The sequence below is a fragment of the Anser cygnoides genome, chromosome 2 (assembly GCF_040182565.1).
Source record: "Anser cygnoides isolate HZ-2024a breed goose chromosome 2, Taihu_goose_T2T_genome, whole genome shotgun sequence".
NCBI classification, from domain to species: Eukaryota; Metazoa; Chordata; class Aves; order Anseriformes; family Anatidae; genus Anser; species Anser cygnoides.
In genome coordinates this window covers 35,036,041-35,049,715 of record NC_089874.1, presented here as the reverse complement: position 1 = coordinate 35,049,715, position 13,675 = coordinate 35,036,041, and the positions used below count along the sequence as shown (strand labels likewise).

The window sequence follows — 13,675 nt, the reverse complement described above, 5'->3', positions numbered from 1 at the left end:
GCTCATGTTTTCTTACTTCTATAAAACAGTGAGGTGATTTGCAGAAGTACTCTCGGCCTACTTTTGCTGTTGTTGACTTAATGGAGAAGAATTAGGCCCATACTTAGCAGTTGTGAAAATTCGTCTCCTAAATTTATTTGGATTTGCCTCAGCCTCACACCTTTAATTTGTCTTTTCGGAGGAGACAGAAGTAGTTGGTAGCACATGCTTCAGAGGAAAGATGGGAGCAAACATAGTTCTGAGGCTGTCCTGTAGCATCGGGAAAAGCAGAAAGTCTTGAACCCGAAGTAATTGGATCATGTTTACCTCAAACCATGAGAGCCTGCTGCAATTTTAGCTTAGTTAGCATAATTCTGATTTTTGTGCCTGCTTTAAAGTCTTAATTGCTCATGTACCATTGTAACCTTAAGTGCTGCAGGTAATGTAAAATATGAGTCACCCTAGAGAGGCTCAGTCACTGCTGTTGGCAGCCCAAATACGAGAGTCTACTTGGGATGCAGGATCAGTGTTCTTACACGCTTATGGAAGCATAAGTTGGTAGTTGTTGAAGGGCAACCATGTTTTCCTTTTTTCTTCCTGAGCTTGAAGAGAATTTTAAAAAAGGAGCACAAAGCGGTTGCTGGAGGGTGCAGCAGTTTTGACAGATGGGTTGGAGCCATATTCAGTATTCACTTACAGTTTCACGTTCAAATCTGGAATTCTCAAGGTAATAACTTGAATTACTGGGAAACATTACTGAAATATTAATAAAAGACTTTGGACAGAGGGCGCACATCATTCCTGCCTTCTTCAGAGCTGGTAACAAAAGCCTTTTCTTAAGTCCATGTAGCAAATTAATTTGAAGGAATACAAGAAAATTGGAAAGCCCTATTTTGGAAGTAAACCTCAGAATACTTCAGGTGGTCTCTGTCAGATGTATCCTTCCAGCCTCCTGCCTCTCTTAAGCACCTGGGGTTAGGTGGTGGAGTCATCTTCAACTCATCTGAGTTCTGGAAAAGTGCCCGTCTCTCTCTTTTTGCTTCCTAAATAGCAATGGCCATAGGAGATCTGGAGTTCTTAGCTGTGTGCCCAAAGTTAAGTAGCGTAAGTCTGTCTCTAGACCATATCGACATTAGCAAGGATAGCAGTGCAGTGAAAGCGGACCTCTGTAGTGAATTGGGTAATGGCGAGGACCCCACATCCACACCAGGATGGGACCAGTCAGGACGGGCTCCAGTCTGGTGCCACGGGCTCAGTGCTGTGAGCGCTGGCCACACTCCTGAAGCACGCCGGCTGCTTTCACTTCATCCAGAGGGGATTTGGTGTCTGTGCTCCACGACTGTCCTGCAGGGCTACCCAAACTGCGGTCAGAAGGGCTGATCAGGAGATTTGCAGAGGAAGTGTACTTCTAATCTGTGCTAAAATGCAAATGTAGGCACACCTTAATTTCCTTTAGGCTCCACACTGAAAAAATACGATATTAGAAACATCCTTCTGACTACATGGCTTCTTTTTGTATTAAAAACAGGCCTCCATTTTGTTTTTCCATTTTCTGAAGCTTCCAGGGTGTCACAACCATTGTGCTGTGTTCAGATGGGCAAAGGGCATCACGTAATTTCCATCTGGCATGTCCTGAGGGATATGCTCACAAGATACTGATGACAGTAACTTTAAGTGTATTTTGCTGCAAATTAAGCCTGTTTCTTGTCATGAACTCTGCCAATCATTGCCAAAATGCCAGATAGTGAACAATGAAAGCCAAGTGGTAAATTGGTTGTTCAGACACTGAGCAGTGAAGAGGACTGCATGGCTATCTGAGTGAACAGTGAACATCAGTAAAACACTTGGTGCATGGCACTTTGAAGACAGTATCTGAACTGAGTTTACACGAAGAGTATTTATGTCCCTATCATGTTTGACATCTACTGGTTAATATAAAGGGATATTACCATTAAACTGTTTTACTAAATGCACCTTGAAACTGATTAATAAAGTTGTGCTTTATGCTTACTCAATAGTTTAAACCTGTTAAAAGTGCTAGTCCTTGGTCAAATGCCATACAGAAATTTGTCTTCTGGATAGGAAGAGTCTATACCTTCTCCAAACCACACTAGTCCTACTATTAGCAGTAATTTCAGTGCAAAACTTGTGTGCAAGGCCCAGTTCACATCACTGTGCTGTTGTGTTTTTCATAGGTTCTTGCATTGTACTCTCTGGCTTTGTATTTAGCGGATGGTTACTGGAAATGATTGCCAAACTGACTCACCAGTGAAACAGCCTCAGCAGAGCTTGCTTTTTAACCTGACTTCTGGAGACTGGGACTGTTTCATTAGTGTTACTTAGTATAGATTTGCTCTGGGGGTAATTGAGTATTTCTAAATAGATAAGATCAAGCCGTATTGCAGAAGAGGCGTTGTACGCTGGAACCGGTCTTTGTTCAGAAGTTGGATGCTTCAGACCACAGCAGTTAAAAGCAAGGTTTTCTGCAGCACCAGGTTGTTGTTATCTTAAATTCATCACCTGTTTGTCACGGTGGTTTTGTTTGCTTGTTGTTCTGTGTTTTAAGGGAAACTAGAATTTCTAAAACAAAACATTTTACTAGGGATCTTAAAATGCTGCTTCTCTCAGCATAGGCTTTTGTGCCTCTTCAGGAGAAGAAAAATGAATGGAAAACTTCAATAACCACTGAGCCTGGTTCAGGACTCTTCTGACAGTGCGAGCTATTAAGCGGGTTATGAAGTAATGCCTCCTCCCTATTTCGGCAATTAATTTTCTCTTCTCTGTGGAAATGTCTTTACTTTCATAGGTTTGTGCACCATTCCTCATGTGCAAATTCATTACCCAAGACAATAAAATCTGAAGCGACAGACAATCCACAAAGCTGCTCCGTCACCCCAAGTTTTGGAAAGCATCACCCTTTCGCTACGTCCTCTGTTCAATTTAAAAACAAAAATGCAGTTACCATGACAACTCTTGCCCACACTGGAAATCCGTTATTGGGAGTTTCTGGCATGGGTTTTATTTGCATATGCTGCAAACTGCACTGTTATTAAACAGACTGTTGACTATTCTTCCAGTCATTGACTTGGACAACTGATGTGACAGTAGTCACAGCTTTCTGGTTCCAGGTAAGATGCTCATGCACAGTTTTATGTAGCTGAATTTGCATGCTCTCTACTTGTGTGTATTGCTCATGTTATATATTATATATGGTCTTTTTTCTTACAATCTGAAGCCATGCTTACTTGTTTAAATCATCAAAGAACTTGAAAAAAAAAGTATTTTTTCAGTTGCTATCCTTTTTGTGAGATGCTTTCTTGGTTAGATGCTTTCTCCTCATTTTGAGAGTATTTTGTTCTTTTTTTGTATAAATATTTAGTATACTCTGCGTATCTGTTAGTCATCTTTTTATTATTATTATTATTTTATTATGAACTTAAGCCTTTAAAATGATTCCTGGTGCTGTACTTTGTCTTCTGCATAAGTCACAACAATTAAAATATGTATTTAGGACCCTAAATTCTTGATGGTCCTGTTTGATCCTTGAAAATTTATCTTAAAGTGCCTGTTGAATTTATTTCTAGTAGTGTACAGTAATGCGGTCAGCTTGTATTACCAAAGACTGTATTATGATTTCATGATTCGTGTTACTGGATGGCAGTAAGTGATTGTGTCTGATAAACTTGGCTTTTTGTTTTTTCTTTTCCCTTTTAGGAATTTCCATGAGATGCAGATCATGCCGCTGGAATGCATTTGAGTAAACGATGAGTTCTGCATTTCTCAGGAGTCTTCCAGTACATTTGCTTAATTACCTTTTAATGGTCTTCTAAGTGAGCTGATGTGAAACGAATGGTCTTGGATCATGAGTGAAGAAAAAAGCTTTGGTGTATCCCAGAAAATGCTGTCTCCTTCAAGAAGTACTAGCAGCTGCTCCTCCAAGCAGGGAAGTCGACAGGTAATACAAATGTTTTGTAACCAAACTGAAAGCATTTGCAAGATTGGCTATTACTTTTGCTTATGAATATCAGTGAATCTCTTAAATTCTGTTTTCCTGTTGATTGTTTTATTTTATCACTTCTTTGGCTTCCTCACCCTCTTCTTTTTTTGTCTGTAGTAGGATCTTTTTTTTCAGTCAAATGCAGTAAATACATGTTATACAAATATTTATTTGTAAAATAATATATATAACCTGCCTGAATTGCAGGCACTTGTAAAATTGAATTTCTATCACATTGCATATACAGTGTCTTTATAGTGAAATATTGCTGCTGTGGAGTCTTGATCTCAGTGGTTTGATCCTGAAATCCCAAATCCTCTTTAGAAGATACCACTTCTGTGGTAGAATATTGGGCAACTGCTCCGCTCATTTCAAGTTTCCAGGGAAAGATGTGAGTCCGTGTGTGAAAGAGAATGCATTTTTCTGAAACTTGACATAGGGCCTCTTTGACATTAAAATGTGCCTGTGGATGCCTCTGTGCCCATTGTTGCTGGAGACATGTAGTTAAGAAAATACATATTTGTGTAACATGATGCATCTGGATGCCTAATGCTATGTGATCAAACCACACTTTGCCTTCTGCAGAAGTGATCGTTTATGCTGTTCTTTCAACCTTACAGTTTTAAAAGACCTGTCTGGGAGTGTATGTACTTGATGAGTAAGACTGCTTAAGACAGCTTTTGTTAGTGGGCAAGAAACATTGACTTGTAGCCGTGCTGAAAATTAAGTTTAAACACACAGAAACCATACTTGTCAAATGATGAGCAATATGCTCAACATAAACTTTTATTTGTACAGATGCTAGCTTAGTGGAGGTCTTGGAGCTGCTTCAGGTTGAAAATTTAATTGGAATTGAGCATCCAAATCCCCCGAAAGCTTTGGAGTCCTCAGCTGTGTGTTGAAAGAGCACCTGCTTTTCTGGGACTTCTGTCCCTGCCCATACAATTGGCAAGGCAGACAGATCTCTGAGCAATTTCTGCATTTTAAAATGCTGTGCTTGTAAGAAATGCTGGGCGTTTCTAGTACCCTAAGCATGGAAATCCTTGCTTTCAGGACACTTTTTGTTTTCCTTCAACATTATTTTTTATATCCTCAGTATGAGATTACCTTTAATAAGCATAATTTAAAACATTTGGTATTGTCTGTTCCAGCAGCTCATGTCAATCAAGTGTTTCATATAGTATTTCAATAATAAGATTTACATGAGCATGACTAAATCCACTGGTGCTTTACATAGCCAGTAAAATCAACCATACTTATGCAGGAGGAATTTATGCAAAAAACTCACTGCCATTTTAACATGGTCAAATCAGTTGGCTAGCTGAGGCTTTTGATATTACTGTCAGTGGATCCCATTTCTTAACCAGTTTATTCTCACCTGCTCTCTTTTGGAGAAAGGAAATAAATCGGTAAGGTTTAATATCATCTTGTCTGTCCCTACTTTTTTAGTCTTTGATCACCAATACAAAAATGCAAGGTATACCTGGCAGAGGTGAGAGATGCAGCTTGCTATTTTATTTGTATTCCTGGTGCATCCATGTTCACTCAATATAGTCAGGCAGACAGTAAGTTGCCTCATACACCTATCAGGTCAAGCTGAACAGAGATATAAAGTAGGTTGTTTCTCAATCTATGTTGAAGGCAGTACAGTCTATAATCATAACAATTCATCATAATACGAGGCATGGTGATAAATATCTCCACTTTGATTAATGTTTCACTATTAAACTTTTCATGGTCAGTCATTGCAGTACCAAGTAAGTGACAGAATACATTTGCATCTAGAGAACGTAAAAGAGTCAAGTGACTTGTCCATGTTTTCAGGAAGTGTTAATGAGAGAGGCAAGCCCCCAGAAGTTGGGGCAGTTTGCATGGGTTATCATATGCTGAGACTTAATCGCTAAGCAGACTAAAATTTTTACTTGCTTTCTTTTTGTATATAGTCTGAAAATTTAGAAAAACATTTTTTCAGAAATTAGTTGTTCATTTTAAGGTGTTTATGTCGTTTTATTTTTTGTAGGAGAGACTTCTGATATTTGTAGGGAACTCAATACTTTCTCTACTCCCTTCTTTACCAAGTGCAATATCTTCGTAAGTTATCCTGTAACTTTGTTTGCATTTGCCAAAGTGATCAAGAGGTCTACAAAGTAGCTAAATTTACAATGTTACGCCTGTTTAACGGTATTGTGAAAGTTTAAATCATTTTGCCATGTGCTCTGCAAAATGTGAATTGTTGATTTTGGTATTATTTTGTTTATCTTCCAGCTCTATGGGAGGCTTCTTACTCCTTGTTCCAACATTTGTGCCCCTTTCAGCCACCTTCAGAACTAGGCTTGTTGCTTGCAACAGATCTGCCTGGATGCATTTTTCTGTGCTGCTGATCTGACATAGCAACTCTTTTAATCTGATTAAGTAAAAAAAAAAAAAAAACAACAAAAAACTCTGGACAGCGCAGGAGGAAGGGATTGAGACAGTTTTAGTTTGTTTTTCCCTTAAATAGTGAGATCTGAGTTCTGAGTCTCTGTTTTCCTAGTCACAGACTCTGTTGCAAGTACACACTGGCACCAAGTAATAAGCAAATTGAGACTGGGATTTGGAACCACAGTAGTGTAAGGCTACCGCTGGGGTTCCTGTGGCTGCTAAAATTTAGTTATTACTCCTCACGGAGCAACATGTGCCAGTGGTGTGGAGGATAAATGGAGTCCCGTGGTGCAGAAGGTAGACCACTATGCCAGAAGAGTTGACTGAAGCAGGGCTGCAGGACTTTGAGGGGCCTGCTGCTTCCTTTGCTAAACTTGGTGCCCTTTTTCTGCCAGATGCAATACGTTTGCAGTGTGAACTGCAGACACTAACAGTTAATGCTGTTCCACTATGTTCATGTCACCCTGAAGCCCCATGGCAGGTTGGAGACTACTGCCACATCCCACCTCTCTGCTCTTCTCTGGCAGCCATGGAAAGGGTTGTCTTCCACAAAGCCACAACTTCAAACCATGTGTTGTGAGGAAGGAAAACTGGTCTCGGTCTTTAAATTTAAACTGACCTATGTACAAAAGTAGATATATTATGATAGTCATTTCTAAGTCTAATATGCTAACTAACTTTTTAAATAGATACAGTAGGGAAAAAAGCCTTATGACAGGAGAGCTGCTTAAAAATACCTCATGTTCTAAAAAAGAAAATTAAATCATTTCTGCCAGTTTTATGAACTGTAACAAATGCTTTAGTTGCAGCTGATGCCAACCCTTATCCTCCACAAAGCAGGTTTCTATTTTTGGCACTTAAAATATTCGGTACGACTGACTGCATTTTACACTGAAAGAAAGTCTGGCACTGTCATCTGTTTCGTTCAGGGAGCTGCAAGTGCAAGCATCAGTTTGAGAGCCCTTCAAACTCGTTACTTCATTCTTTCTCCCAAAATAATTCACCTTGAGGAGCTCCATGATACATAATACTGCAGAAAATGGGAAGGCTTTTATTTTATTACATAAAGAAAATAAATACAATTATCTCATGACAGACTTCTCTCTGAAAACCAAAGTGTATGGTTTTTTATTCTCAGCAACACAGCAGGTATGCTCTTCAACTACAGTGTGAATTTCCCATGCTGATCTGAAATGAGCATCTTTGGACCTGAGAAAAAGAAACAATGGTACTTTCCTCCCTCAGCCTTCAGTGAAATTTCTGCCTCAGGCAGCAAATGCAAGGTTGATCATTTTGTGCAGATATTGGCCCATAATGATGCAAAACTTTTGGTAGGGTTGTAGTCTTTTTTTCTTTTTTTTTTTTTTGGGGGGGGGGAATATGAAAAGAGGTGGGGTGTTTTTTTTTCTCGTTTTTTTTTTCAGTTTAGCACTATGGTTTAGGCTATCTTTTTCAGTTTGCTGTTGTGGGATAAGAATCAACAAAATGGACCATAATGTAAATGCTTCCAGTAGCTTTCATGAGGTTCTGTATTTCTAATTTGCTCCTCTGCTATTTCAGACAGATAAGAACAAATGATAACCAACCAGCCTGCTTCATTTGCTTCATTTTAGAGAGTAAGCAGTTTTCTTTTGCTTCAGCAGCTGCTCCCAGCAATAGCCAACTGATGCTTTTTTCTCATTAAATGAGGTGTCAGATCTCTCACAAAACAAACCACCAATCGAGATCCTGCAGGGCTTGGGTTAAGAGCAAACAGATCCAAAAACAGTCACAGCAGCAGCGTTTTGAAAACCTTGTGAGTTCAGGGGTTTGGCTGGGAGAGGTTGTGCTCTTTGGCTACCCGTGTGGAACAGAGCCTAATGCTTGTTGTTATTGCCATGTTGAGCCTTGCGGTTATCCAGTAGTTCCCCATGCAGTTAATTACCTGAACTATTCCGTGCATTTCCTTGTCTAACCTAGTGGATTAAATCGTCCTGTGCTTTAAAAGCACTGGATCCATTTCCAGTTCACATAAAGCTACCTTTGTGTAAGCTTGCAGTTGACATGTGAGGTTCCTGGTGTAACAGAAATGTGACTAGGAGACTTGCCTTCCCCTGAGATTTGGCAGGCCTCTGGGCCTACTCAAAGGGAAGTAGTTCTACTTCAGCTCTTCTTCCCATTTTCACACTTCTTAATTTTGAAGACACTTTCTTGGCTGCCTCGCTGATCAGAAGAACAGGGAGAGATGTGGATCTTTTGCAGGAATAGGGGAAACATCTTATGCCTGGACTGCGGAAGAGTCCCAGACTAAATTTGATTGTGATACAGGCCAGGATATGCTCTGTATTTAAACTTTTTGTCAAAACTGTTGACATGGTGTATATTCCAGGTGGGTGTACTGCAACTGAACTATTTCCCAGTGCTTCCTTTCTCTTTCACTTCATATGCCCAATGTAGCACAGATCTGTCTATTCTCAGGAGTCCCTATATAAAGTGAATCAAGATTTTTGTGCCTGATTGTGCTCAAATGTGGGCTTGTCTCCTGCAAGTAGACTGCTTTATTAACAATATACAGTGTTTAAGCTTAAACAAAGTCTGTGAGAACTGGATCCAAAGTTCAAGCAACTGGATTCATTAGGCAAGACAAGAGAATATTGAGAAGGATCTGCTGTTTGCTAGTCTTGACTGCTATCAGATTAGTTTTCAATGGAAAAATTATGTGTTTGGATACTGCAGTTTAATATATTTTGGGTAAGGCAATGAAAATAACGTGCTTGGTAATCATGCAATATTGCTTTTAAGCTCTTCTGGCTAATTTCAAGAAGGAAGAAACAAAAACATAAGCATGCCATTCTTCTTAATCTTGTAGATGTGCCTATTAGTTCTTAGTTAGAATCATCTTTCATTAGTACCATTAGGTTTCACACTTTTTTTTTAATGTTTACCTCAAGTCCCCAGTTTGAAATCAGCTCATGTCAAGATTCGTTTTATATTGGCTCATTTAGTAGAACATATTTCACAAGGAGAGGAAATTTTATCCATATGTGGACAGTGAACAACAGTAAGTTCAGCTGTTACATGCTTAATATAAATTGTAGCATTATACCATATTTGATTATATTTAAAGAGGGTGCTCTGTCATCATAAGCCCTAATGCTTGTAATTATATATGGGTTAATTAAATAAACTTTAACAAGCGAAGAAATTCCAAACTCACTGCAGAAAGCATTTGGTGGCCTAATATTTCCATTTATGGCAAAAGAGATGGTGGAATATAAATTCTTTTATGCTTTCAAGGTCGGAACACTCTGTGAAAAAAAGAAGAAAAGTCCTTAATTGTGGAGGCTTATAGCTGCCTTTGTACTTGAATAGCTGTCAAACCACAGCTAGGAAGCCGTAGCTGACTGTGACTGTAAGGGCACAAGCTGACTCTCTGCTTCATTCTCTGACTGCTTCACCCCACAAAAGACTTGTGCTGCTGGTGTCTAGCAGCAGAGCGTGCACTGCTGTGGCTCATGTTGCGCTGATGTGCTGGAGACAGCCTGGAGACCTTCTGCTCTTCATTCAAAACATTAGCTGCTGGTGTCTATGAGTAACTTACCTGTTCCCTGACCTGATATCACAGCAATTTTCCCCTAAGCAGGAGAGGATTCGTGATTATTTAGAGTCCTAAGTGAGTCCCACGTTGAGAAAAATGAAAAATAAAGAATATGGAGTGAAACTTCTGGTTTTCAATAGGAAAAATATGGTTTCATGAGTGTACTAGTTAGAAATAATGGTATTTAAGTAGCTGTCAAAATATTGCAAATTGGAGGGAGAAAGCAGCTGTGCATTACAAAACTGGCAAGCATAAAACCCAAGCCCATAGGGGCACAAAATGCATGCTGTGATAACAGTTTCATTTAGAATGAATGCAATTTTGACTTACCTTCAGGCAGTAGAACATCATGGATGATCTGTAGGGTGTGGAATGATGGAGCTGCTCAGCCCCATTTCTGGTGCTGGCAGCCTGCTGTGTAGTGCTGGCAGAGGGAACTCAAGTCAAAGAATCTGACCAGTTATGCAGTTTGCTCCATAAAGTGCAGTGCAAGGAAAATAACAACAAAATAGGGGAGTGCTGCCACTAATGTGTTGGAATAAGAGATCATGTTGTTTAAACTATTTAATGGATGGCTTTTTGAGGATGGTTTGCCATTATGTCTTATTATTCTGGTAATGGGCATATAACCTGATGTAATTTTTTTTATTATTATTTTTTTTAATTTCTTGGGGTGAATTTTAAGGATTCTGAAGATGGATAAATAAGCACAACTAGCACTTTTGCCAATTTTTGTTTAACTTTTATTTTAAAGTTTTTGAGTCAGCCATTATTTTTTTTTATGGAAGGAAAAGGGGAAATACTTCCCTTTGTGGCTTAAATGAAAGACCACAAGTACTCACCTGCCTGGTATAGTTCTGTTTTCTTCTAAGTGTTTCATAGTAGTCCTTTACATTATTAAATTCTACAGGTTAAAGTATTTGTCTTTTTTAAGTATATGTCAGTGGCACAAGCCATGACATTTTCTGTCAGTTGTTTATAATTAGAGATCTGTGGAATCCAATGGTAGCTGGCAATAAATAATTCATGAAGTCTGACATCAGAAATCTTGAAATTTGTGTTACATGGTCATTAGTAGTCTTCCCATTAAAAAAAAAAAAAAGTAAAAAATCTCATCAGATTAATTCTTTTGTCTGTTACATTGCTGCAGGATATTTCATTTAAGACTTACTGACAGCAGGAGAAAGAGATACTCTTTTAATTAGAGATGTATCTGATGAAGGTGGGGGAGTATTTTTTTTGTAGTCTCCCTTTACATCTTGTTCTTCATAGTATTTGAATTACTTAGCTGGCTTGTTCTTTTTCTTTCTTTTAATTTTTATTTTTACTATTTTTTTATTTTTTTTTTATTTTTAGGGTGAGTGCAGTTCATTACAAAATACAAAGCCTTTAGTAGCTGAGTATGGGCAAAAGAGTGTTATAGAAAATGTCTTCATTTTCAGACTTTTATTTCTGTTTCATAACCTACAAAGCATATCCTTTTAGCATAGTCAGTTTCTGCCCATGACTGCAGAAAGGTTTTTATGGTAAACTGTGACTAGGCTGTGGCTACATACTGTGTGTGTAGGCACCCACAGAAGAAAATATGCATATAAAACTGTGGTAAGCATCTACCTTCAATGACGGTTCATGTCATTAAAATAGCATTTTTATTTTGTTTATATTGTTCCTTTCAAAATTAAAAAAAATCTTGTCTCTTCGTAGATACATAGCAAAGTATAAAGAAGGATCTAAGGTTAGATTTCAGCATCCTTTTGTATTTGTTTACTCCTCTCCAATCCGTCTTAACAATTCTATCAGTTGGAAGGAATAAGATCTAGATTTGGATTTTCTGTTTAAGCAGGACAGCTGGGAAATTGTGGAAGGACTCCGGGGAGCAATGAATTGTACCCAGGAACCACAGAAGCAGGAAGGCTGCTTGCTGAAAAAGAGGAAATGGCCTTTGAAGGGCTGGCACAAGGTAGTAAAGGAATGTCTGTCTGAAAGCCTGATGCCGTTTGAATGTGACTTACTGGGTGTGTTGTTACAGCAAAAATAAAAATAAAAAAAAATAAGAGCAGGGAATGTGTTCTCCAAAAAAGTATATGTGAGTGAGGGTTTTTTTGGCTTTGTGTGTTTTTGTTTGGTTGGTTTTTGTTTGGTTGGTTGTCTCTTTGTGTGGTTTTTAATTCTCTGCATTTCTGGTTACAGAGATACTTCTTTTTGGACAGAGGGATTTTGAAATATTCTAAATGCCAAGCTGATGTAAGTGATTTAAAACCCTTTAAGACCATTGTAAGGTAACAACAGCATTTTATCTGAAATATTAGTAATTCCGTATTGCTGGTAAAGAGAAGTAGATTTTCAGCAGCTCTAAACAGCAGGTTGAAGGCAGGAGAATGATGGTTTTAGCAGGTCTGTCCTTCTGCTTTATTCTGGGGTTGTTGCATTCTTGTTACTTTTTTTTGCAGATAGAGAGAGGGAAGCTTCATGGCTGCATTGATGTTGGACTTTCTGTCATGTCTGTAAAGAAATCCACAAAATGTATAGATTTGGATACAGAAGAGCAGATATACCATCTGAAGGTAGGTCTTTAAGATTCTTTAAAGCTTACTCCCAAAACTGTAGGAGTATAACAACATTAAATCTGTACGGTGGAGACCATGTTTATTTTTAGTAGTAGTAGGTCTGTTAGTTGCACTAATAATTTTTAGTCTCAGCAAACTAGTTTTACACTTTATAACTTCAGAGATTTTACTGTACTGTTCCAGAGTCGGTAACCCTGTTACAAAATTATTCTCTAAGTAGAAACTTGGAAGGTGCCTCATGTTTAGCAAAACTCTCTTCTCCACCACTTTTTTCAGCAAAGGGTATGCACTTATTGTACAAGTTTTGTCTTATCTGTAGGAAGTATTCTCTGTAGTCAAATGTATAGACCTGTCTATTCTGTCTTGTGGAATAAATTGTTTTAAAATTCATCACCAAAATCAAATTTCCATTTGCAGTTAGTTAAACCTTGACTAAACCTTACAACTGGCAACTAAGAAATGACAATTTTTTTTGTTTATATTTCTTTTTTCCTATCTAGAACTTGCTAAGTATTGTGTTCTGTATAGAAATCATAGCTATGTTAACTGAAGTTTCTCTTTTTCTTGACTTTATCCAATGACAATTCTTCTGTCATGCTTAAGCTCATGCAGTGTGTCTTCTACTATAAGCATCATTAGAGAAACTTTCTTGATATTTTGCCGATAAAAGTCAGCCAGGCTAGCTGTCTAATGAGCACAAGATATCTTAGTTTCTTTGTTGGAAGTTTTGAATGTGAGTGTTACAAAATCTGAAATTTTGTGTAGGTGAAATCTCAGGAGCTGTTTGATGAATGGGTAGCAAAACTTCGTCATCACAGAATGTATCGTCAGAATGAAATCTCCATGTTTCCTCATGACGTCAATAATCTTTTCTTCCCTGTATCTGCTACTGTGGACTCAGTCCCCGGTGTGTGTGATTCTACTCCAAGTAGAAAGGTAATAGTTACGATTTATAAATAATGAGCTTTCATCAGGGAATAAATTAGCCTGACTTGTGTTTAAATAAGGAGCATAGGAAATTTGTAGGGGTTTAAGTTATCGTTTAAAATGTTTTGCTCTATAAAGAGCAAAATAATATTATTTATATATTTGCTCCCAAGCAGTTTTCTCTATGATGATGGTAAATTGTATAAT

At 38.2% G+C, this 13,675-nt stretch overlaps 1 protein-coding gene across 7 annotated transcripts in view; it reads left to right on the top strand.

The window, feature by feature from the left end:
• The window catches only part of OSBPL3 (oxysterol binding protein like 3), a 91,521-nt gene that overhangs the window by 39,362 nt on the left and 38,484 nt on the right, over positions 1-13,675 (top strand). For 4 of the 7 annotated variants that reach the window (XM_048070294.2, XM_048070298.2, XM_048070291.2 and 1 more), the window contains exons 3-8: positions 2,786-3,107; positions 3,694-3,934; positions 11,815-11,934; positions 12,165-12,218; positions 12,425-12,538; positions 13,307-13,477. In XM_048070294.2, coding sequence (XP_047926251.2) covers positions 3,842-3,934; positions 11,815-11,934; positions 12,165-12,218; positions 12,425-12,538; positions 13,307-13,477 — 552 coding nt within the window. In that variant the 5' untranslated portion in view covers positions 2,786-3,107; positions 3,694-3,841. The remainder of the gene's footprint in view (positions 1-2,785; positions 3,108-3,693; positions 3,935-11,814; positions 11,935-12,164; positions 12,219-12,424; positions 12,539-13,306; positions 13,478-13,675) is intronic. The other 3 variants (XM_013171876.3, XM_013171875.3, XM_048070293.2) reach the window with 2 other exon arrangements.